At 39.7% G+C, this 26,051-nt stretch overlaps 2 protein-coding genes across 16 annotated transcripts in view; one reads left to right on the top strand and one right to left on the bottom strand.

Moving 5' to 3' along the window:
• The window catches only part of LOC114562637 (LIM and calponin homology domains-containing protein 1), a 102,372-nt gene extending 81,906 nt beyond the window's left edge, over positions 1 to 20,466 (bottom strand). For 5 of the 10 annotated variants that reach the window (XM_028589170.1, XM_028589174.1, XM_028589173.1 and 2 more), the window contains exons 1-2: positions 20,270 to 20,466; positions 19,467 to 19,781 (exon numbers count right to left, since the gene is read on the bottom strand). In XM_028589170.1, the coding sequence (XP_028444971.1) occupies positions 19,467 to 19,568 (102 nt within the window). In that variant the 5' untranslated portion in view covers positions 19,569 to 19,781; positions 20,270 to 20,466. Of the gene's footprint in view, positions 1 to 17,385; positions 17,431 to 19,466; positions 20,059 to 20,269 lie in introns of those variants that run through there. The other 5 variants (XM_028589179.1, XM_028589180.1, XM_028589176.1 and 2 more) reach the window with 4 other exon arrangements.
• Positions 19,337 to 25,620, top strand: LOC114562639 (catechol O-methyltransferase). Of its 6 annotated transcripts, none has more exons than XM_028589186.1 (5): positions 19,337 to 19,430; positions 22,117 to 22,251; positions 23,236 to 23,530; positions 24,150 to 24,346; positions 24,492 to 25,620. In XM_028589186.1, the coding sequence occupies exons 3-5, from the start codon at positions 23,275 to 23,277 to the stop codon at positions 24,834 to 24,836; spliced, it is 798 nt and encodes a 265-aa protein (XP_028444987.1). In that variant the 5' UTR covers positions 19,337 to 19,430; positions 22,117 to 22,251; positions 23,236 to 23,274; the 3' UTR covers positions 24,837 to 25,620. The 6 variants fall into 6 exon arrangements, with proteins under 6 accessions (XP_028444987.1, XP_028444986.1, XP_028444983.1 ...); XM_028589185.1 differs by lacking the exon at positions 19,337 to 19,430 and adding an exon at positions 19,485 to 19,614; XM_028589182.1 differs by lacking the exon at positions 19,337 to 19,430 and adding an exon at positions 20,112 to 20,239.
• The last annotated feature ends 431 nt before the right edge of the window (positions 25,621 to 26,051 follow it).

Here is a 26,051-nt window from a genome sequence, read left to right as displayed (position 1 = left end):
CAATAGGTAAAGGTCGCAGTGGCAACGTAATACGTGCAGATAAGCCTGTATCCCTTTACTGATAGTGTTAAAGTTGGACTCAGGACACCCAGGGGAGCTGTCATACTCACCCCAAAAAGAGGGAGGTGCAGCTGGCTGGATTAGTCAGGATTAGAGTTTATCCACTGCTACCAGCAATCTGATGGGGATAACAGCAATCAAGAGACTCCATTCCATTGTAGGTATGTAGTTGACACTCTTAACTGGTGAGACTTCCAGCAAGTAAACTGTTAGTTTTGATCAAGGACACTGCACCAGATGTACTGGACCAGATAAAAAAAAAAACAGAACAAAAAGGGTCCCTTTTAGACAGCATATGAGGACTGAATTTGGCCAGTCGGCTCCTTATCGCTGATCTACAAAGTGTTCTTGCAGAGTTTGTGTCTATTGCTGGATGCTTATATCTCTTTCACTACAGTAAGCGCTTGTATTTTCAGCATGGTTGGGCCCAGGGAAAATCTAAACCCTTCACCCGGCAGTGGCAGTGCCAGGCTGTAGTCACTGAGCAACAAACAATTGACAACTGAAAGTTAGTGGAACTGGTTGCCAGACTTGTAACCAGCCATCACCATTTTGTTACCAAAGTTTTCAGAATGGTTGCTATATTTTCAAAGTTTGTAAGTGGTGTGTGGATGGTGTAATTATATTATTATATATTATTTTAACCATTCACAGATTTTAATAAATGTATTTTGGTTCTCTCTCTTTCTCTCACTGTCAGACACACATAAAGCTACACATTAAAATTGATTTCATTCAGTGGCTTCGCTTCACTAATGACTCCAAAAGTAACAAAACATTAGCATGCTAAATTCAGATACCACCATTTGTGGGTAAAATTATAACAGACAAATTGCTGTCCTTAAGCCTGATTGTATCTGCGGTCATAAAATGTGGGTTCTTCTGTTCTGTCTCACTTCTGCTACTACTGTATTGTGCGTACACACTAACAGGTTATCGCTTCATTTTAATGCTACACTTCTAATGCTACACTTCTAATGAAGTAAATCATAGTAACAGCTGCCTAGAAGGAATTATACACAAAGAATGAGGGATATAGAGAATTTAAAACAAAGAGAAAGTGGATGCCACCAGGTGCAAAGAGACTAAACAAAAATGGTTCATCATAGGCCAAATCGGATTGTCTGGGCAAAACAGCTAAACACCACAAATGAACAAACTCAACTTTTCAACAATGGGCCATGCAAAGCAAAACAAGAAGCAATGAAGGAGAAAAGTTAACTTCACTACATGGCGGTGTGACAATTTTTCTAAAACCATAATCCACAAGATCCTCCTTTGCAATAACATCTTGAAATGGTTTTCATTATTTTTGTTAATGTCGTTATCTAGTTAAAGGTTTTAGCACTACACTACCTAGAGAATGATGTGAATCAAACAGTGCAGTCAATATGATGGGGTCCATTTCCTCAGATTTAAGGATGTCAATGAGGTTTGAGTTTTTGGACAGCAGGTGGAGCTATTTATGGTTTCAGTCATGGTGGTTTGTTTTACTCATTTGATTATCCAATTCCTCTTCTGTTCTGCTAACTTGTTATTGCTGCCTCTAGTATCATAAAACATAAAGCTTCTTTGTGCCTTAAGACATATCCCATTAAATACCTATAAAACAAATACTGTACCTCACACAAAACAGCAAATGAAGCAGATGCTTTCATGATCTGGATATAAATTGGAACACTGCTGTGTTGCATTAGTAACAAACAATTATTTTAAACATTTTCTCATGCTCAAGCAAATCTGATTTCAATGGTAATTAGAGCTGGTACAGTAGTTTATATAAAGTTAACAACTAATTTCATCTTGCCTTGCTTAAGAATAGAAAAAGTTATGAAAGGCAGAAAAGGAGGGACAGTCAATTTTTTGTCTTAACTACCCTTCATTTTACATGTTAATGCAGTGACCGTAAGTGCAACAAACAGGTTTACTACTTAATATCTGCTTAAACTATATTTCTGGGGACGGGGTTCCGACCCTGTCAAATATACTTCATGCTCACTAGTGAAATGAAATGCAGATGGATACTTGGAAATCATCAAAACATGTAACTGGTGACAAGACCACCCAAGGTTTTACTCTGAGGACTCATTATTGTGCAAAAAACATCCAATAAATTATATATATATATATATATATATATATATATATATATATATATATATATATATATATATATATATATATATATATATATATATCTTTAACAAATAGTCTTCCAAAAACATGAACTGAGTGGTGAAAATCACAAAACCTAAATTTAGGTCCTGAGAGCTAAACATTATTATTCATCTGATTCAATAGAGGAATTTCGGACTATAACTGTCAAATCAGAAGAGCAAGCATAAAAGAACGTCAGAACAAGTAAGGAATAGACGCCTATTCTAATGCAAATAACAGCTAATGGTTTTAGCTGAATACTAATAGTAAAGAATCAGGAATGGCAGCACAGGGGCAGAAACAGGCATGTTATCTATCAAAGAGCCAAATGCCCTAAAAATGGTGTACTCCTTTATATTACTTGCTAATGAAACATTTCTGAAAATTAATTTGTGTACATGAACTAAAAAAATATTTTTAAAAACAAATTTATAGCATTAAAGAATTAAATCATGTTGACTATAGCTATACAGAAATGATCCTCTGATGTAAGAGAAATACCCTAGAGACAGCAATGCTGCATCATGCAGCCCTGTCCAGACAAATGCCAGTCAGCTGAGGGTCGATTGTGTCTCTTTCCAGAGTGTGGTGACAGCATGCATTGTTGTCGGGGGCGCGACCAGCTGGGGAGCTCCGTGAGTATGTCTGTATGCTTGTGTGAGTGTGTGTGTGTGGGCTCAGGAATGCCGTGCTGAGTGTTCATAGAATCATGTGTATGAGTGTGTGTGTAACAATGAAAGGAATCCCACTCAGTTCTAAAAGCCTCCATTCATGGCGGACCTGAGTCATCTGGTTCTCTGCAGTGCAAAAAAAAGAAATAAAAAAAACTCAGACTTTTATCTCACATGAGGACTAACAATTTCACATTTTGCTTGAAACAACAGAAAATAGCTTTCTATTAACCAAGACAAGAGTCTGTTCGGTGTGTTCCGTGCCTACCGTCATCCGTCCGAGGGGCCGTCGGCCTTCATTTTGGCCGATTTGACACGTATAATCGGTGGGGCGGGCACTGCCAGCAGTCAGACTCAAATGACCCATCTGATTGGTAGAGTGCTAACCCGGAAACGGGGAGCGGAATGAGCGTGACTAGACTCTCTCAAACTCTGACAAAAATCTTTTAAACTGACCTTTGTTGATCTGAAATGAAGATAGATTCAACTGCATGGCCTATTTCTCGCTTAAAATGTTTTCAGAAACACGTTTCAGTTTGATATGAATATGAGATTGTATTCTGAACAAGCCGCCATGACAGTCTGGCTTTGAATTTCCAGAGTAACGAGTCCAATCAGCTGCTGGTTTTCATTTTTGGACGACAATACAGATTATGGAGATGTATTAGGTCTCTTCGCTTCGGTGTGTTCCGAGGCACTTTTTTAACCAATTTGGAGAGACTGATCAGCCCAACTGCCTTTTCTGCCGACGTTTGGCCATCGGCTCTGTGTGTCTGGGCCTTTACAGATTAAAGATACTGTCGGGTCGCTGCTGGGCAACCAATGGAGTAGGACGTGTGTTGAGAGTCTCCCGCAAATTTCAATTAAAACTTTTTTTGAAAAAAGTCTTTTGAAATAGATATCCAAGTGAATTCCGTCCAGGCTAGTATTCAGTTTGGGTGAGTTATAATGTCTGGAAGAAACCCCAAAGCTCGTGGTACAGCCCAGAAACAGTGGCCCATAAGGCACATAATATGACACAGCTACATGCTAACGCTAGCATTCCAACATGCTCACAATTGCAATGCTGATGTTTAGCACATGTAATGTGTACCATGTCATCTTAGTTTAACATGTTAGCATGCTAACACAGCGGAGCTGAGGCTGATGGGATGGCATTATTTTTGCATGTTTTATGGCAGTTACACACCAACCAGACGGTCAACCGTCTGCAGAAAAGACAGTCGGACTGATCAGTCTCCCGGAGTTGGTCCAAAAAGTGCCACAGAACACACTGAAGAAACGAGACGTAATACGTCTCCATAACAGCAGGCAGTGCTAATCTGTATTGTTGCCCAAAAAATGAAAACCGGCAGCTGATTGGACAAACGCGTCACATGGGTTTGTTTTCTCTGGAAATTCAAAGCCAGACTGTCATGGCGGCTTGTTCAGAATAAAATCTCATATTGTACTAAAATAGTTCACTGAAACATGTTTCTGAATCTGTCTTCATTTCAGATCAACAAAGGTCAGTTTAAAAGATTTTCGTCAGATTTTGAGAGACTCTAGTCAAGCTCATTCCGCTCCCCATTTCCGGTTGAGTCCCGACTGCCCTGCCTCCGACTGAACGTGTCAGGTCGGCCAAAATGAACGCCGACAGCCCCTCGGACGAACGACGGCACGGAACACACTGAACAGACTTGAGTCACTGACCTCGCCAGACTGTCCAACGGCCGATTATCGGGTTAGTGTGTCAGCGCCTTTAGGCTATAAACCAAAGCACAGTGGTGAACCGAATGACCAACATAGCCATACTTCTAGTTCTAGCCGTGGTGTTAGCAAAATGGCTAAAACATTGACTTGTGATTTTGAAAAGATCATGTGCAATAAAAAAGAGCGAGCCAAGAGCCAGGAAGAAAAAGGGAAAATAGTCTTTTTTGATGACATGGTATCACGTTTAGGTCTGCACAACATATCGATTTTTTTTTAAAATCGTCATCGCAATATCAACTAGCGCAATATACACATCGCGAAAGGTTGCGACATATCAATGATAGACAGAAAACCGATTTTTTGTTTTAGTTGAAAGTAGAAAACCGCACATTAAAATGTAATGTCATTAATTTTAAGTGGTGCCTTTTATATTCAATTCAATGTTCAATTTGTTCAATAAAAGAATGTTAGAAATGATTTCCTTTCATTTGTTTTAAATTCAACAAACAATGTGTTGTATGTTAGCAGAATACTGAAAGCAGCAGAACTGAGTACACTTTGATCTGTTTATTCAAAGTAATATCGTTATTGTGATATTCTACAATATTATTGCATATCGCATATTTTCCTCATATCGTGCAGCCCTAGTCACACTACTGCTATACGACTGTCAGTCAGCCTGCCATCCAGTGCAGGTTGCACTTGCTCCCTCGATAGTCAGAAAGAGTCCAGGTCCCCAGTGTCCCAACTCAGAAAACTAGGAAACCAGCTCAGCCTACATGACCCAATTAGAAACATCCCTCGGACGGTGGAGAAACATCGTTCTCTGTCCTATCCATCAAACAGTCCCATATGCCAGCTAAGAACAGCTCCTAATGTTGCAAGACACAGGAAGAAGTGTAACACCTCACATGGTACTTTTTTATGACTCCTTATGCTCTTTTTCAACAGAATAAAGTGTCACACCTACACTACAATTCTAAAATTCTAAGCTCCAGCAAATGTGGAAAACACTTATTTACTGAAAGATATTTGCTGGACAGCCTGGGAAAGAGTCATTTTTCTGGATTTAAGTATTTCCCAACTGGTCTAAGAACTTGAACCTGTAACCTTTCAGTCAAATGCCCACACAACAAGCAATAAATCTGAGTTGAATGGGAGGCATGCAAAGTGACCCACAATGCCTGTAAATAAGGGCAATCAATAGACTGCTGGCAGATTACATGTCAGAGGAGCTACGGCCTGTAATTATGGGCAAGGATTAAAGAACAGGCTTGTGACTGAAAGTTTGAATGAGTGATGAGAAAATCTGTTTGGAGGAAGTGAAGAATTTTGTGGACGTTAAACAATAACGTGGTGGTGATGGGGACTGTACAGACCAGATTTCAAGTATGGTTGCTCTCTTCCTGTATCTACTCAAGAAAAACACAGTGTTGAATACTTTGGATTGATTTGATTCATTTAAAGATAACAAAACCAAAAACAGTTCTACAGAGTTTTCTGTGTCCGTTTCAAGGTACAAAGTGGTTTGTGGCTGCTGCTTAATGAAAAGGAGAGCAGATCCTTCAAGTTAAACTTAAAAGGTAACTACCATTTTTTTTAACCTTTAACCCTATTTTCCTATGTTTTGTGTGTAAGTGACTGATAGCAACAACAATCTTTGAAATTGGTCCAGTATTAAGCGTGAACACATCGTCAGCCAACAACAGCAGCCACAGACCGGGCTGCAATGTTACCCTATGGAACAAATGTTCAGCATCAGTTAGCCTCCTCTAAAAGTGCTGTTTTTACTTTATTATTCTAACATAGTCTGACAACATTATAGAAAGGATCCCTACAGAGATAGACCTTTCTAAAACCTCCTTAAGACCTTTCTGTTGAAACAGATACAGCTCTGAGAGCGCTAGCACTAAAGCCACCAGACTCCATGTAAAAAAAATAAAAAATACTTTTAGTGTGTATAGAGCCAGCACATTTCACATGTAAATCGGTAAACTATGTGTTTATTTCAACCAAAACTAGAGTTGTGATGGTTGGAAAAGTGGAAAGACGACCCAAAACGGCTTTTCTAGTTTTATTTAGTTTAAAATTACTGTTTATTTACATGGAGTCTGGTGGCTTTAGCGAACGCAATTTCGCGGATGTTTTTATGTTTAAAAAAAGGATCTTACTCTTTAACAGAAAGTCGACCGTAGAAATCCTTTCCATAATGTTGTGAGACACTCGTAATAATAATCTCAGCCTGTAAATAGCAAAACAAGCATTTTTATGAAGGTAAATACAAGCTGCACAATTGCCCTATTAACTTACATTGTAGTTTGTTTCGCCGCACCCGACTGCAGCGATCTTGCTTAATACTGGACCAATGTCAAAGATTGTTGTTCCCATCAGTCACTTAAACACAAAAACACAGGGAAATAAGGTAGAAAAAAACGGTAGCTAACCTTTAAAGAGCTTTCATTTTATGGTTAGTTCAAAGGAATTATTAACTGAAAACAACTCTAGGGCTTTTCGGACATGCTGTGGCTTTCATGATAAAGTAGCACAGCAAAATGCTAGAAGACTACATCATAAATTCTGCTTCAAGAGTGCATTGGGTTGTTTTGGCTTTGTTTTCTTTCAGGAAAAGTATTAATGGCAATGTCTTAATTGAAGCAAGTTAGTGCAGAGACCAACAGAAGTTAAGTTTCTCCGGCTCATTAGCTTTAATTTCCCTCTTGAATGTCTCATCAATTATCTAGGACTAGATTTGAGTTTTTTTTACATTCAGATTGAGCCCGACCTCAAGCTTGCCAACACCCAATCCACTGTTGGACGCACACACAGTAAAATGTGTTTGCACTACCAAAAATATTTCAGTCAAAAAGGCAGATCTGAGTACGCACTAGGAAAAGGATAGAAAGTTGCTGATAGTGATGTATGTGAAAAATATCCATAATGCAATCCTAAACCTATTCTACTGTTACAATGTAAGTTGTTTTGGATGAAGGCATTCTCTACATGCATGAAACTGACTGCTAACCTCCCAGTCCTCACAGATTCATGCTGTCAACATCCGTCAGTTATGTTTCTCTTCAGAGTGAGTATTAGGTGCATTGGCTAGTCTGGCAAGTCACAACAATTGTTAACAGCTTCCCTGCAGAGATTGGCTGTGCAGCCCTGGCACACAGCCTGCTGTACCTCCTTCACTCTGGTGCTTATTGTGTGCGTGTGTGTGTGTTGTGTGTGTCGCACTGCAGTTTGAATGCCAGGCTGCCTTGCTTTCTCCTCCTTGAAGCTCTTTTTTTTCATTCAGTGCATGAACACACAGACCTGACAGTTGGACAAGATAAATGTTCACCTTGTCACAGACAGACTTGCAACATCAGGCACTAACAGACCCGCACAGACATGTACACAAAGGAGAAGAGAAAGTCAAAGGGACATCGAGACTGAGCAGCTGATATTCTCAGTGCTCTACTCTTGGTGGCTGTTTTTATAATCCCATTTTTCTATTCATCCAACACTTTTCTATACTGCCAACTCCAGTTTAGGGTGCAGGAGAGCTATAGGCTATCCCAGCATGCATCCAGGACAGGTCGCTGGTCTATCACAGGGGTAACATGTAATTATTTAATATTTGACTGGCACTGTTTTGTAGTCTAATATGTAAGCCATGCCAGTTTGTTGGTAGGTCTTAAAACTATTTTTAAGACTACAGTACAATCTCATTTAAATAAGGCGCTTGTAAAAGTTTGACAATGAAACAATGAAAGGATAGAGTGAGTAAGAATGTGAATTTTGTAAGAATACTGTTTTTTGTGATTGTTGTCATCAAGCTAACTGGATAAGGGTGCTTTCACTTCGCCTAGTTGCCTACTTTATTTGAATATATTTGGTTGTGAAATAAAGTACCTGCAGATTTTACTAGATAAGATAGGTTCCTCCCTGCTTCAGAGGAGCACATTGTTTAATGCCTTTCTACTTTGGCAGGCATAGCCTTCAAAAAGCCACTTTGCAATTATTGTAAGTGAACAACAGCAGCCAACAAATCCACTCATTTATTTGAAAGCTCCTTGAGATGAAGAGCATTACACAAGTCCGCTACGAGCAACAGGACACACATGAACACTAGAATGGCTGATGATCAGTGATGTTGCCTTCAAGATCAGCTCCAGAAAATGTGATAAGGAAACTGTGGTTTTTATTTATTATTAATATATTATTTATTTTTTGTCAAAATGTCGGTGCCAATATGACACTGGATTTCCAGAAAACATGGAATGCCTTAAGAGGATTTATGTTGCCTGAGTGACTGCATGAACACAGATGTACAGACATACAAACCTAGTGAAGAGGGAGGGGGGCTAATCTCCCCATCTAGTTTGTTAAGCCACCACATGATCACCTCTGACCCCAAACATGCGTGTGTGTTCATAAAGACCCATCTGGACCCAGACTGGCAGGCATTTGCTGCATTGCACCATCTTACTACGTGGGTTTTTGTTTGTTTGTATGCCATTGCACTCTTCACAAACTATCCAATCAATAAATCTGACCATATCTATGACTCCAATAGCATTCATAAGATTTAAAAAAGTATATAATTAGTTTCAATCTAGAATTTTAAAAGATAGTTGTATCAGGTGGTTGAAATAAAAAAATAGCCTATATGTTTAATGACCAGGGGTCTCATTTATAAACGTGGCGTACGCACAAAACGGGGCTGAAAATGTGCGTACGCCACTTCCCACGCAAAGGTTGTGATTTATAAAAAACAAACTTGATGGGAGAATGTGCAGTCCTCCACGAAAACTCTGACCCATGCGTACGCACATTTTGGAGACAAAATAGGAATTGGCAACGCAGATGGTGAGGTGGTGAACTGAAGTCAGACTGCAGAAAGTACATGTGGGAATAACGATTAGGCTACTCTTAATATGTTTAAGTATTAATGCCTCACGCACATTTTTTCACACCATATCATGAAGATTGTACTGAGTGATAATTGTTCCATAAACACCTTCAACTCAAATCTTAAATAGAAATGTATTCTTAATATTTAATCGGCGCTGTCTCACCGTCACATTGTCCGATACGGAGCGCAGGAGGAGGAGATGGCCCAACTACATGGAATACAGGATATCATCAAATACCCTAGCATTAGTTAATGGCGGAACACAGTGTAAATAACTAAATATCTGTCTTTAAAACTGTGCATATATCATCAAATGTCAAAGTCTGGAAATACAGCCGTTAAGCTCTCGCGCAATCTATGTCCTCGTTATCGGTCCAAACTTTAATACCGTTAGTGACAAAACCTGCATGAAGAAAAGTGTGTTTGCCTATTACACTTTCTTTCGTCTTCAAATTGTATCTCGGGGTGGGGGATACCACTAGTTGATGCTGTGATTTTAGCAAAATGTTAACAATCACAAATTGTTGTAGGCTAAACATATAAATACTGCAGTGAACCAGTGCGTAATGCTGCATGATGGCCCTGCTGGCCCTGCAGGAGGACAGCAATGGAAGAATCAGGAGAAAAAGAGACTTCAGGGACCATGATGATGACTGGCTCATATGGCGATTTAAATTCCCTAATATAGCTGTAATAGTAATATAGCTGCGCTCTTGGATCTATGTACTGAATTGGGTCCAGTAAAGAGGGCAACGCGCCGGAACCGTGCCATCCCGGTCGAAATACAGGTCCTCGCCACTCTGGGTGAAACCGGCTGTTTTCAGAGGGAAATGTCAGACAGCTAAGTGTTTTTTTAAAATATATATTATATATAATCTTCAACTTCATCACTAACGCTTATTTGGATATAATATATAGTTCTGTTAAATCTTATTATATACGTCTGGTATATCGAAGGTGTCCCCGAGTGCCGTAATGCCTGCTGTTTTGGAAGATTTTATTAATAAAGGTAGTCTATAGATCCGGTTTCCCTACACTGTGCGACAACAGGTCGAAATTATAATTCTATTGGGAGCAATTCCCGAGCGTCTGAGAGTTTTTTTTTTGTTTGTTTGTTTGTTTTCTCTGCCAGTCGTCATGATTCGGTATGTTTTGGTGTAACGAAGAACAGCTGCCAGGGTCATTAACATACTGATCAGCATTCACGAGGTGCTTTGCATTGACTATTTATGGTTAAAAATGGGCGTGTACAGGGCGGGATAAGGGGTTGATCCATGTACGCACACTTGTAGTCAATCTGTAATTTTAACGCTTTTGGGCGTACGTACACTTATAGTAAGGATCCTACGCACAGTTTTATAAATGAGACCCCAGGCCTACTTCTCTGAAACATATATTCCCTGGTTCTTTCACTATTACGGGGTGGCAGTAGCTCAGTCCGTAGGGCCTTGGGTTGGGAACTGGAGGGTTGCTGGTTCAAGTCCCAGTATACAGTACAGGGTGTGGATTGGTAGCTGGAGAGATGCCAGTTCACCTCCTGGGCACTGCCAGGTGCTCTTGAGCAAGGCACCATACCCCCCCAACCGCTCAGGGCGCTGGTCCAGCACTGGCAGCCCACTCCCTCTGACATCTCTCCATTTGTGCATGAATAGGTCCTGAGCATGTCTGTGTGTATTTTCATGTGTGTGTAGTGATTTCTAACAAACAGAGTGTAAATTGTAATTTCCCCACTGGGGATCAATGAAACAGTACATTTATTAATTCCACACACCAGCACTTTTCCCTGCTTCGCCAGGAGAGGACAGACAGCTTCTGCTGAGATTAAGAAGATCATAACCCCAGCATTAGTGATTAGCATCTTACTTTCAGGGATTTCTCATTTGTACGAGTAGCTGTGTGGCGCTGATTTGTGTACTGGCAAAGACAGAGCTTCAATAAAATTATAAAAACGGCAGCATCCAATTTTGTATTGCACTTGTATCAGCTACAGCAGCTGAGCAGAACATAGATGATTATGCTGTGACTTGTTCAATAGTGCTTTTGATGCTTTCAATCTAAGCAACATAAATAAATGACAAACCACTATACCTGTGGCCAGTAAAGCTTATTTAACAAGCATTTGGAGCCTATTGCACTTAGTTTCATAAAGTTTGAGTGTATTCAAGATCAGCAGCATCTTGCCATGTTGAAAATGTAAATTAAAAGTAGCCTCACTCTCCCAAGGGAGAAATATCTACTTAAAACATAAAAGATATACATAAAACATAACATAAAATTAATGTCGCCTGAATAAACTGTCAGTCAATAGCTTAACAGTGCAACCCCCCCACCAACACATTTTTTATTTACCCTGCTTACAAAATGACCATGGATCAGACTCATTATCCATTTAGTCTGAATTGCTTTAATATGACATTACTTAACTATGACAGTAAACACACTGAGAACATATGTCATAAGAGAAACCAAGTGAAAGACTTGGGCAGCTCAAATAATTATTATATACAGTATATTAATCATGTCCATGTGTGTACTGGTTAACTGTGTACTCTAAGCTCATCATTCAAGCTGCACAGAGAAGAGGGGGGTTGTGGTTGACCATGGATTTCCAGTTCATCAGAGCATTAAGGTGAGTGATGAAGGGGACATCCTGAATCTAGCCTAAACCCTTCTCTGACAGATACTTCCTTCTAAAATTACATTCTTCCGTGGCTTGTAGTCATAGCAGTGCATCTCATGTACTTTGATAATAACTGACAAGAAAGCTCAGCACTTAACACATCAGTCCACACTGTAGGAAAGAATGGCAATGCCCCCAAACTGGGAATGATATCATGGATGAATTCAGAGGCGCCTACAAATCTTTCTAAGCCCATGGAGCTGGCTTTCCAAAAACAGCCTGGGGCCAGAAACACAGAGGGGTGTGCTGCATTGCATTTTTTTCATGTTCTGTTGCCGTCATGTCATCCAACAAGGAAAAGTGCACTTACGAGGGCAGATTCAAAACATTTACATTTTATAGTCCTGGTATGAAGCTTATCCTCTTACTGAGAGCAACGTGTGGACATTTTGACAGACAAATGGCTGTTGATGGCTGTGGATTAGTTTCTGTAGGATTGACCTTTTGGCCTGTTTTGCTGAGCATCAGGCTATCATAGCGCTCAACGATGAGACAAGGATGGTTTCCACATGTGTATACATCAATAGTGTCTGTGCAGGAAAAAGAATTGTGAAGAATCTAATCCCAATTTCAAAAGGAAGCTAGACAATTCATATTATGATGAATGCCAATTAGAATCGTATGTGTCAACTTTAAAAAGCTGCCTCCACTTCATTATGGGAGTTTTTTAAGCATAATGATACAACTAACAGTTTCAAGGATGTCAATTAGTTAAATTCAAAGCATTCTGATTATTTAAACATCAAACAATTTTATATTGCAAAGGGAACCGTTTAAAAAAAAAAAAAACACAGTATATTGCAAAAAGTAGACACACTATGTTGAAATTACATGAACACATATTAGTGTGGACTGCAACATTACTAAACATCCATTTATAAGGGTCCCTTTCTCTGACGTCTCTCCACACGGGCTCACTTTTGCTTTCATTTTGGTAAAGGAAAAATACATAATGGATGCTAGTTATTTCTTTCACTCTGAAATAACAGCACCTTCTGACTGTTTTGTTCCACAAAGCACTCAAAATGAATTTCAGTCAACCCAATCACAAAACCTTGATCTAGTGTTATATTGTTGAGACAACGTACAACCACTATTCCCATATCCTGTTTTGCAAAGAAACATTAAATGTAGCTTTCATCTAGGAAAGTGTGGAGACACTGTCCTGACGGTTCGGGAGGATCATCATCAGTGTTTCGGTTCTTGGCAACAATTACCCTCTTTTACGTGGTTCATCCTTTCTTGGCTCCTTAACTCAAAGTTTCCAAACACCAGGGCCAGTCATAAAGTTGGCACTTTACACGGAGCCCACATGCTTCCTTACCTGTTTACATAACTCACTCACAGGGAAGGCAAAATGTTGCCACACAGGTAATTTCATGGAACCAGGTGGATTTTCTGTTGTTTCTATTTCATATCAGATTCTGGCAGTGGCCATGGTGTCTGGAATAATAGTCAAGCTACAGGCTACCGGTAAGCTAACATTAACCTGTGTTAATGTTTAGCTGCATGCTACCAGCCGGTAAGCTATGCTATCCGGTGTCTGCGGGGATTTTACCTTCTCAAATGCTGTGGTTAACATGGGCTGAGTCGTTATGTCGGTCTGTGCTCTCTTGGCCATCTCTCTGTTTTTTATTAGCTCTCAGATAATCGTTCATACACTTAAAATGTCACACAGGAACATTCTCTTGTGAAGCTGGGTAGGCCATTGTTGCATAAGTCAGACCAATTAACACAACATTAAGGCAGCGCAAAATAGATAAACTTCAGCTACTGCCATTGGCACGTCACCTTATTAGATTAGATGGGCCGACAGTAAATAGGGTGGAGATCTGGCGAGTCCGATGTCCAGCCGAGGCATCCCTATCGATCAGCATTTCGCAAAGTCCAAGAGGACGTCTTCAAATGTCTTGTTTTGTCAACAACTCAAATATATTCAGTTAACTGTCATCAGGAGTGAATAAACTAGAAAATATTAATATTTAAGAAGCTGGAATCAGAGACAGATTAATCGATTATAAAAGTAGTTCACAATTAATTTAAAAGTTGACAACTAATCCATTAATATTTGCAGATCTATTTTGAATATAATTGTTTTGTGTGTTGGATTCTATATACACATTACATTACTGCACACATATCAATAACACTCGTAACTGTTAAATACTGGATAGGGAATTTAAATCTCCAGTCACAGTGATATGTACACTGGACAGACATCTAATAACATGAATCAGTCTGGTGATTTGGCTGTTGAATACAATGATATCACTGGAATTATATCAACCATTGACATGTAGATGATATCACTTTACCTTTCAGGCATGTCACAATGGAATTTTGTATTATTCACAGCCCCCTAAACATGCCATGACTTGGACAGAAAGAGACTGGGGTTCAAGGATAGAGAGACAAAGAGACACACACACACAGAACTAACAGAGAAGAGACACTAAACTAGTTGAGACAAGCTCTGGAAAATAAAAGACATCTTGAAAGGATTATTTACATTACAAATGTTTGACGCATAACGCAGCTATATCAAGCAGCAACAAGAGAACGCGTGAAATCGCCAGGCAACTAAACTGCCAAGTAAACAGCCATTTTCAAATCATCCAAAAAAAGGAAATCACAATAATAACCATGAGATATTACAAAAAGTGTGCAAAGAACACTGAGCACATTTGTTTTTGTTGTGATCAAATTGAGACCCCTTTCTGCAGGGACCACAGCACAACACTTGAAACTTGAATAGACTAAGAAAAGATTTAGTAAAATGACTAAGCATCACACATTAAATACCAGATTTTTGTAGATTTTTAGGCACAGAAAAGAACACACTGACATTTCACTAACCAGCTTAAAATAAAAGAGAAGAGTCCAAGATGGCCTGCCATTGTTTTGCAGACACCAGAGCCGACTCAGCAGTCAATTTTAAGCAGGTTTAAAATCATGTAGTGCCTTCTAAACTGTACAAGAAAGCCTCTCTGGCAACACGGTTTAACTGCCAGTCTCTATAGACTTAATTCGTTCGTCTGTTTTTATGGAGTATGATTGACTTCAAGGAAAACCAGCACCCAACAAGAAATACTTCAGTGAGTTAATCTCTCATACTTAGCTTTGTTAAAGTCTGACAAGATCTCTTACTACACTCCACATGCCAAACTGGGTTTGCTTTTCTTTGCAAGTTTTTTGTTACATTTGGTTTGAGCTTTTTCCATTTGTTTCAATGCAAAGTATTCTTGTTAATTTATCCATTGGATGTTTTCCTACATAATTGTCTTTAATCATAACAAGTTGAGTGATGAAATTATGCAACTCACAGTTATGGTTTGATATAAATTTACCAACAGCCAATAGTCCTCAACCACCATTCAGAAGAAAGCCATTTCATTAAACAACTAATATGTATGCTGGGGAAAAGAACCAGTCAGATCATTTCATTGGGTTTCCATTCATGCAAACACCCTGTGGCTATATGACACAAATCAATCAACCTCATCAAAGGGCCAGTCAGGCTCTGAAGTTCAGAGGAGCCTAAACACCGTCATTAGCGCCAGCGTTACTGACGAGATGGTGAGAGGAAGTGTGGGCAAGGAAGTAATGAGTGCAGGTGTGAATGCTTCATCAAGGTGTTGGGTATTACAGATAGGGCCATTGGTTGCCATTTGTCTGAGCTCAGCTCCCATGGTGAAACATTTGACAGAATTACTTTGTAATTCAAAGCGGATGTTAGTGAGCGTCACAGTGCGTTCCATTTGTACTCCAATTTCCGAGTTTGGAGGTCGGAAAACCTCACAGTACCCCTAGCTCAAAATCCAACATGGCTCCTCCGTGCATCAACACTAGTGAAAGCTGTGATAACATAGTTTATTAGCACTTCGGTCTTATTTTTGTCTCACAAAATCAGTCGCACACACAGTCCTGTCCAACTTCTATTTGTGGACATGTTGTTACGCTGATTGTCTGCACAAAAAAAGCTTAATGGGTTGTTATCAACTGGAATTGCTAACAGAGGGTAACCCAGCTAGAGAAAATCTCACTGTGAATTCTGACTTGTTAAAAAGTCATTCCCAGCTCTGGCGCAACCAATTACTTTAGGTATATAATAAATGTATGATACAGGTTTGATAATTCAGGATATGTAAATTTTACTGTAACAGTGGTGCTACGATAACCTACAGGGTAAAATCCTACGCTGCACTAGAAATAAGTTTCTACTCAACTATGAGGGACCACCAGAACACAGAAAAGCATAAATCTGGTTTTCAACAGGAGTCTTAAAGCTGTTATATACTAGACGCGTCCAAGGTGGCGCGCAACATGGTGACGTCAAAATGATGTAATATCCGGCTGGCGCGTCCGATTTATGGCGCGCGAGCCAAGGTCGCGCACGGCTAATTCTTTTTCAGCGGCGCGCAACAAAGCAGAAATAGGAGGCCTGAACGAGTTCGCCGACAACCGGAAGTCAGGACTCTCACAGTGACTGCAAGTCTCTGTGGTAAACTTACTGGGTTAAGATGAGCTCTTTTATGGTGAATGAAAGGCTTGATCCGACGAAGTAGGTCACTGAATCAACTCGAAGCATTGACGGCAATGCTGCTGCCAGTTCTGCCGTTGTTTACCTTTGTCTTCATCTTCTAGTCTGTAGAAAGAGCAACATCGGTAGCCTTTGCTCATTAGCACCACCTCTGTTCAGGAGAAGACTGTAGCTAGTGTCGCGACCACCAGCGCAGGTATAAATAGTCACGGCGATTTCATGACGTCACATATGAAAGCGCCAGCTCAGCTGCGGTTACTGTAAAACACGCTTTAGGGGTTTATGTGTGGTTAGCTAGTGTGCAGCAGAATTCAAAGTATTCTCACCTGCCAAAACAAACTTAAGTTCTAAATTTAAGAGTTACTGCTCCAACTTATTGAAAAAAATATATCATGCCAAATACACTTGGTGTGAACAGGCCCTAAAATAGCACAAGGAAGTGATCAAAAATGCCTCTGCAAAATATGTCTGTTATCTTGATAGTTTTCTTGTATGTGTAAACTGGACGGCCATTGTTTAAAATGGCAAAAGATCAAATGATTGAGATATGCCTTCTCAATCAAGAATTCAATATTGGGTCTAGGACATAATATAAACAGTTACAATTATTATTAACAGCTAACGCTAAAATGAAACAAAACGAGAGGGCAAAAAACAGGCAAAGAAAGACAGTAAAAGTTTTACTTACAACCAAGGATGTGTAGTTGGTGAAGCACACAAGTCCACTTTGAGGTTGCTGGCTAGAGTTTCGTTACACATTTTGCCACTGACAATTCTTGGCAAACAGGAGACCCGTTGTTAACCTGTAGCCTAAAGTCCTGACACCATACACTAGGACACAGAAATTGAATATCAGTCGTCAAACATTGGCCATTGGGATGCTAACTGAGATTTTGCGTTGTTCAAGTCATTGAAGATACAGTGACCTGTCTCTGGTCCCCTGAGGTGACTGAAGGACTATGAGTGGTGTGTATGGGTAAACAGTCCCCACGTAGTAAGGGTGATAGAAGAACAACAGTGCAGGAGTAGAATCCGTTCACTCCTGCCTTTCAGCTTTCAGCCCTGATCTGCCTCAGAGATTCTAGGTCAGTAGTGGCTTTTTAAAGATGTGATATGAGCCTCAAAGGAGTTTAGTGCTAAATAGGTCTGTTGTGGCACTTGACATTCTTAAAGAGGATCTGTCATTTTCAATAGTACTTTAAGATGTAATACACTTTGATGAGTACACAGTATGGTAATAAACTACACATGCCCCTTCCCCTCAAACCCCTCCACGCCAAAATAGTGATAAATTGACAGAAAGTTGAAACTGACATTTTTTTAAAGAATAGCTTGCCTCTTGCACATGTAGGCAGTAGTAGCATTATAAAACGGTAACTTTAACTGCACATCAGCTGCAAGCATCAACAACAAGGTAAGGAACGGCTGTAATTCGTTATCCATGTTGAATTAACCACCCGTAGTCAAGGCTGATTGTTTGTTTTCTTCTGGAAAAGGGTCATGATAGGGGGTGACAAATCAGGGAAGGACATGTCATGACAGATAAGACCCAATCAGGAAGCAAACGTGGGTGTCTGCGTCATAGTTTCCAAAGGTCTCCGTTTCGCCCGTCTAGACTAAAACGCAACACTGGAGTTTTCAAACTAAAACTGGGTTAGCAGCGTTTCCAGAAGACTCCATTCTAGGGGCTCGGAAAAGCTGGAGTAGTGTGGACGCTAAGCATAGCAAACATTATGCATTTTGAAAGAGAAATGTAGAAGTTTGGATGTAGCCTCAATGTGTCAATGATTAGTGAAATGTAAATGAGGTAAGAGTATGGGGGCCCCCACAGCTCTCTCGTGTACAGAGGCCCCACAATCCTTAGCAATGCCCCTGCTACACTGAAACAATCTCTTCTGCCACAGTGGCCTTCAAATTAGATTTTAGATTGTTAAGCCTTTATGTCAACCGGCAAACCTGTGACTGCATTCCACTAACATGCCACAGATAATCAGCCAGACATCAGAGTTTTGAAGGCTGACAAGAGGACAGCTCACTGCAGGATGACAAAGTCAAATGCAATGGGGGCAGGCAAGTGTCGTGATTGAAATTCTCCCAGAACAAAACCTTGTTTGTGTGATTATTGTCCACCAGGCTCGCAATGAAGCAAAAATCCATTCCACATGATGCATTCATTGTTTTCAGTTAAACAGGCACCAGGCCCCACAGCAGCCAAAGCTACTGTACAATGGTCCTCACCAAAAACAACTGAAAGCCTGCTGCAACATTTAGGAGTGTCTAGCACAACTGTGTGCAATATCCTATTTAGGATATTACAGTATTATTATAGTCAGGTTATATCATTAGAAATTAAGAATGTAACTTTCTATTTTGACAGTAATACAGTAGTTATTAACTCAGTATTGGGTTTCAGACCCAAGTTATTAGAAGAATGTAATATTGCAAAAAGACTAAAATAAATTCAACATATTTGCAAAAAAAAAATGCATTAATGAGTTAACAGGCTCATCACTGTACCCAATGCATAAACTTCATAGGAATATTATTGGGGAAATTTCGTCAGTATCTTCGTCACCTTTCAACAGGTGACGAAGCAATAAAATCAAACTGTCGTTTAAATGAGAAAACGCTGCAGATACATGCTGCAAACCAATAACTAAGGCCACATAATGAAAACAAAACACCTGCACAAAAGAGAAGCAAAGTGTTGATGATGTAGTAATTAGTATTAAGGTAATTTGGACTCTGTGTTTGTGCTCCGTGACTCACCTCTATCCATGTCTGCGCCTCCTGAAACGCTGAGTCTGCGGCCGAGTCGGTCACAGGGTGATGCTGATGAGACTGTCCTATGTCTGCAACCGGACTTGCCATTGGCGAAGAAGATCTGCTCTCCAAGTATTGTAAAGCCTATAAAAAGGTGTAAAAGCAGCTCAACGCGCGTTATTCCACCGAGATTACACGTGAATTGTGTCGGTCAGCCCGTTCTCCTCCGTCGGTTGTAGGTGTTGTAGCACCCGCAGCAGCAGCAGCACCGGCGAGGCGAACGAACCAGTTGCTGCTCTCTAGTATCGCTCCTGTTGCGGTCTGTGGAAAGACAGCCTGCGTCAAGTCAGCCAGAGTCACGTACAGGGCTTCCGGTGAAACCGCTCAAAATAAAAACTTCAATCGCATAATTGGGCGCATTCAAATATAACACAATTATTACAATAACTGTGACAACAGACACGTTGCGCAGTTTGGATCCTTTCAGCATTTTCCAACGCAACGTTAAGCCGTCATCTCACTGAAAACTGACTGTTGAGCTAGCTACCTGATGTTAGCTTAACGTTAATTTCTTGGCCATGTTGCAGTTTAGCTAATGACAGAGGAACTCGGGACTCGGGACTCTAAAAACTAGTATCAAGGACTCGCAAATTGGAGGGCAGTCAGACTCAGTGGACATTGGAAAAGTCCAGGCTTTATCGTCATTCGTTAGCTAACGTTAACTTAAATGGCTGACGTTAATTGAAGATTGTCACATTAGCTAGCTAGGAAGATACATAGTAAGTAACGTTAAACAAAACTTAACCTACCGCCGATTTGAACCCATTTCCAGGTTCCACAAGACTCAATTATGAAACTGAAATGAAGACGATGCCAAAGGCTGCACAATTTAAAGGGTGTTGTTCAAGTTGCAGACTGTTGGCTGCAACAAACCAAAACGCCATCACCAACCAGAAGTGAATATGCGTGTATATTTTGCTTGTTTCGTATGAGAAACATAGCTAGACCGTTAATAGTCTATGATGAGAAAGGATAATATGAACCAATTATTAAATAAGAAGTAACGCCAAAGCTACCTTTATTACTAGTAGATAGAAGAATACTATTACTACTCTGATAACACTCACTAGAAAATAAGATAAGAAGATAAGTGAACGTCAGAGTACATTTTTTTGGAAGTGCTTAGCTAATTTTCTAGCTAGCTAGCTAACGTTAGTAGCTAGTGTTAATTTACAAGAAGGATATATACTATCACCACTCGCTTATGACTTTTGGCTAAAGAAAACAGCAAGTAACTTTAAAATATGTAACGTTAAATACAAATATTTGTTAACGTACGGCCTACTATTTCTTTGTTTGAACTGTAATCGTCTTTTGCCAGTTAGCTAGCTAGGTGTTAGCGATGTCAGAGTTTTCACTAGCCCACTTTAGTTCACGAGAACTATTTGTTTGTCATTGTTTACAACTTGTATTGTGTCAGTGTTGTTGGCTTCCATTCCACCAGCCATTTATTTAGGATTTTATTTTGGTCACAAAGCTGCTTTGCTTCCGGTAGTAATCTAGCTATTCCTAGCTAACTTGACGCAGTCGGACTGACAGGACTTGCACACCGCAGTATGATCCGCTCCAATTGCCAAAAATACACAGAGCAGCGCCGCTCCACCACCAGCCAATGAGGGCAGCAACACACTGGGGATCTCACCCCCACTTTCACTATATGGGGCAACTGAGAGAGCGGAGAGTTCACTGATTTAGAGCAAAGGCACCAAAAACAAAGGGCCAACTCTGATCTCCAGTCATTGATCATATGAGATAATTAACTAAATAATACTAATTAATCTATTTTCATATCACAAATTATGCTTTTTGTCATCTGTGGTCTAAAAGAATAATTAAGCTCAAAGCTCAATTAAAACGTTTGGTATACTTGATTCCCTTTGGTTTCCCTCCTACAGGCCAATACAAAAATAATGTCACTCATACAATAATGTATGAGTGACATGAAAATATGTAGATGCTAATGTGGAAAAACATTTTCTATTTTATTTACATTTTATTTCTTTTAAAGACAGCCCTAAACCTCATGTTGGATTAGAACATTCCTAGCTTAATGGTCAATTAAATTCCCTCAGTCAGTTAATTCTTAGTTATTGTTGTCAGGGCCGTTGTTTAGGCTATTTTAGGAGACATAAGGGATCCTTTGATATCTCACTAGTCTCCCACATGGTCGGTTGTGTTCTCTGGATTGCACAACCAAGCCAGGTGTAGACCTACCATGGATTTAAATCAAAAGTTTTGCCCCTGTGGTCCCTTTAAGTCCTTTTTAAAGACACACAATTTCATCATTTGTATGCACTATACAAATGAACATAGAAAGCTATCAGTTTCCTAGGTCTGATGACACTGGTCGAGACTTTCCCAGGTCCTGCAGTTTGTCCAAAGGCTTGGAGATATTCTTACATCTTTGCTGACCTCTTGTGGAAAACTTAAGCAGTACTGAATAGTGGGAGGAGGAGCTTCAGGCAGGCATACTGTTTTGTGTGTGTGTGTGTGTGTGTGTGTGTGTGTGTGTGTGTGTGTGTGTGTGTGTGTGTGTGTGTTTGTTCATTTGTAGTGAGGGTGTGCTCACTCGCCACTCCTCTCTTCTGTTCTTCAGGCTTCTATTTCCTGGATACAAAAAACAGTTCAGTGTTTCCGTTATGCAGCTCCCCTTCTTGACTTCCAGGAGTGACAGTCCCATCTGTGTTTGACAGGACGTCCTCCTCACCTGGACAGGCAACAGCGCAGTTTGGCAAGTAATATACTTTTGCAAATATGTTATTATTTCTGTCTCAAGAAATATGTTCAATGTCCTCCTTAAACGTTCATTTTCTTTGTTTACAATGTTTTAATAAGCTACTAGAATATACAGATCCACATTCTTCTTTTAAACTAAAAGCCATACCACACATGTAATATTGTTAGAAACATTGTAATTCAGTTGTATATGCAGTCAATCTTATTTATTCTATGATGCAGTAGTCTATAAATCATGGACAGTGCCTCTAATAAAGATGAATATGAATTTAAACCTGGAGGGGTTTTGCAAAAAACAAACTTGATATTAAACATGTGTTCCTAAATCTTTGCAGTAAGAATCTATGTTTCTGATATTTTAATTGTTGAACAAGTTTGTTCTGGATCTGGAAATCCAAAATGTTGTGGTGTTTGGACTCTCAAAGGATTGCTAAGCGTCTGCATGTTTTTTGTTCCAGGAGCAGAATTTTTCAGTGAAAGCTCTTGCTGTAGTATTTGATTGGAAGTAAAATATGAAAGTTATAGACATAGACATTCCTACATTTAAAAGGTGCAATGATGTAGGAATTGAATTTTTTTTACAATTTAATGCCAACAGAAGTAACATAATGTATCTACAGGGGGTGCCAGAGGTCAGTGTTTTTAATATAATAATAAGAGAATACTGTACACAGTAATTTCAGTGTTTCCTGCAGTCATAATGTCCCCAAATCAACTTTTGCATGCCAACATTCAGAACATTTCTTTTTTTACTTATCTTTTAACCAAAATATAATCAGAAAATATCTCGTAATTTTTGACAAATTATTGATTTCTTTCTAGCACAAATAAGCCAGATTTGATAATTGGAACAGATAAGCCAACATCAGCATTAGAATAGGACTAAAATCTAAGTGCTACCAAATGGGTCACTTTTCTCTCTCAGTCACACTTCTCAGATCCACAAACTGATTTTACATTATCTTCCTGTCATCCACAGGTTTCAGCAGTTCTTCTCGTCTCCTCCAAAGCTTTTAAAATGTGGCTCGTGTTCCTTTCTGTCCCGCTGCTTCCTGCCTTCATCATGGTATCCAGTCGGTATCGTGTCAAAGTTGCCGCGCTGGGACACCGAGCTCTGGCCTGGGCGCTGAGGCTGGTGCGAGGGAGAGTGTGTGTAAGGAGCACCCATGCCTTCGTGTTTTCCAAATGCACCCATGGCAAAGTTGACAGCGTCCTGGAGACCTTTGACCTTTACACCGACACACACCCCTCCCTCTGCATCAGTCCACAGATTGGTCAGTACGCATTAGAATCACTTTATTTACCAAGTGCATTAGTTACAGTTACAAGACAGCCTTTCTCCCAGATCATTACTTTAACACTGTTGAGGGACTACAGATGAAAATAAGCTTTTTTTGCTAACTCTGGCACATTTACATTTCGAGTGTAAACAAAAAATGTCAATTGATGTGCATTGTCACTTTTAAATAAACACATACATAAATAAATGAAAGTCTTTGTAACTCTTGAAATGAACTGTACATATCACACTGGGAATTTAGTATTTCACACGACTGTGTCACATAATATTGTTTCTATCATCTTACATCCATCTGCATATCTATCGTCCATAAATTCCTTACCTTATGTTAATAATACACCACTTTGTTTTACTATTACTGTATTCTGCCCACAGGTTAATTCAAGCAAAAAAAAACAAAAACAAAAAAACATTGACTTTGGATGCTTTTTTTGAAAATTCATGTCCACAGTGTAACAAACTGTGCTCTATGTACAAATAAAACAATCAGTGTTCAGGTCAATAATTAGTAACAGATATGAGAAGGACATGTCAAGTCATCATCAAGCCGCTGAAGGAATCAGCACCACCTCTGATCCTGTCATCTCTCCTAGGTGAAGCATTGGATGAAGCGGTGAGGCGTGTCCGTCCCTCCCAGGTGTTGGAGCTGGGGATGCACTGCGGCTACAGTTCTGTCCGCCTGCTGCGTCTGCTGCCCTCTGCTGGCAGACTGATCACAGTGGAGCTGGACCCGCTCACAGCAGAGCTAGGGGAGGAAATCATACTGGTGGCTGGCTTCAAACACTCCCAGGTATGCCCAGGGAAGATGAGCGTTTTTCCTTTACTGCACTCAAATAAAAGACTAAGTAGCTAACTTACCACTTTTAACAAGAAAGCAAAAAAATAGAACTGAGGGATACTGATATCTCTTTTTGTGCTCTTCTGATTCTTTGCAGTTCCAGGTGTTGACATCTAGCTCGGCCGAGGCCATCTTAACTTTGCGTTCAGTTCTTGAGCTTAATCAAGAAGCTAGTGAAGGGCTCGATCTGGTACTGATGGACCATGACCCCCAGCAGTACCTTCCAGACCTGCTGGCTCTGGAGAGAGACGAGCTCCTCTGCCCCTCTGGCTGCTCCATCCTTCTGATCTACAGGAACCAAAGAGCCGGAGATCTCAGAGAAATCCTGAGTTATATCAGAGCGAGGCCCGACTGCTACTGCATCAAGTCAATGCTTCAGTTTACGACGGAGATTATCTACCAAAAGGAAAGCATAAGGGTAGATAGGGTTAGCAGAATGTAAAGATGTGGGTATGTGCTTTCAGTTTGTGTGGACTATCTCAACCATTAGTGTTAAATACTTAATCATCTCTTTTTATTATTTTCTACAAATTGTCAAACTGTACTTATTTTTTCGAGTGAAGAAACAAAATACCATTGTTTTAAGTTAGATGTATTTCAGTATTGGTATGTAAAACAGTTTTCATGCTATAAATTACTTAATAATCTTATATATCTAATGGTATTACTGGAAATAATTCACAGTAGAAAAGGAAAGATGATATTAATATTTCTGCAGCCTTATTGTATGGTACCCAAATGACAAACATAACGATTACAATAACACACAGGTAAAGGAGATACAAAATACTAATTCCAACTTCTACTACTACCACCAATTACCAACTTTTGTTGGTAATATTAACAAAATCACAAAGCTGCTTGCACAATCACTTCTCCCCACAACAAAGGGAACAAAGAAATGAGTAGATGTCGAGCACAGGTCAACCACTTGATGGCGCTCTCTGCTTTTTAAAAGAATAGGAGCTCAGGCATTAAACTGGGTTATACAAAGCAAGCCTTTAAAGGGAGATGCCACCCATTTAAAGAATGGCATGTTATTCCTGCATGACACCTCAATAAATACCTTTTTTTTTGTTATTGCTGCAAACAGGCCATTTAACCTTTGAATTTGTGATGTAAACACACCTTATGTTTCCTGATTTATTCATGACAAAAGATGATGATCCACAGGAACAGACTTGTTTTGACGCCCACTCCCTCTCATGCATGTTGTAATATTTACTTCCAATGTCAATGTTTACAATTAAAAATAAAACATTATTGGGGAAATTGCTCACAGTCTTTTTCCTCTTCTCATTTTACAAACATTAGCATTTCTGCACAACTTGGCCATAATGTCAAGATTAAATGTTTCAGCATGCATTGCATTTTAAATGAGGAGAATCGCTGTTGTCCTGTGGGTAGAGCTAAGACAGAGTTTTCCGAATTTGCCTCTAATGATACTGCTGAGCCTTTCATAGCAGCTGGAAAGCCATTACATGGTTTAGAGAAAATTTAGTGCAGCATTTAAATAAATAATATTGGTGCATAAGCAGAATTTAATTAAATGCAATATTTCCAGGAGCCTAGGGGTGGGTCTAAAATCGAGGTCATTATTGTTACAGCTCGAGGAATGTTAAATTATACAAACTTAGAGAGCTTACTGCAGTTCAAT

Source organism: Perca flavescens, chromosome 10, assembly GCF_004354835.1.
Source record: "Perca flavescens isolate YP-PL-M2 chromosome 10, PFLA_1.0, whole genome shotgun sequence".
Classification (NCBI taxonomy): Eukaryota; Metazoa; Chordata; class Actinopteri; order Perciformes; family Percidae; genus Perca; species Perca flavescens.
Note: the sequence above shows the minus strand (reverse complement) of the source record. Positions and strands in the feature narration are given on the sequence as shown.

Bases quoted from the DNA above. Each gene is read 5' to 3' on its own strand.
- LOC114562639 (XM_028589186.1), top strand. From the start codon at position 23,275: ATGTGGCTCGTGTTCCTTTCTGTCCCGCTGCTTCCTGCCTTCATCATG. The intron at 23,531-24,149 runs GTCAGTACGCAT...CATCTCTCCTAG, and splicing joins CTGCATCAGTCCACAGATTG to GTGAAGCATTGGATGAAGCG. The intron at 24,347-24,491 runs GTATGCCCAGGG...GATTCTTTGCAG, and splicing joins CTGGCTTCAAACACTCCCAG to TTCCAGGTGTTGACATCTAG.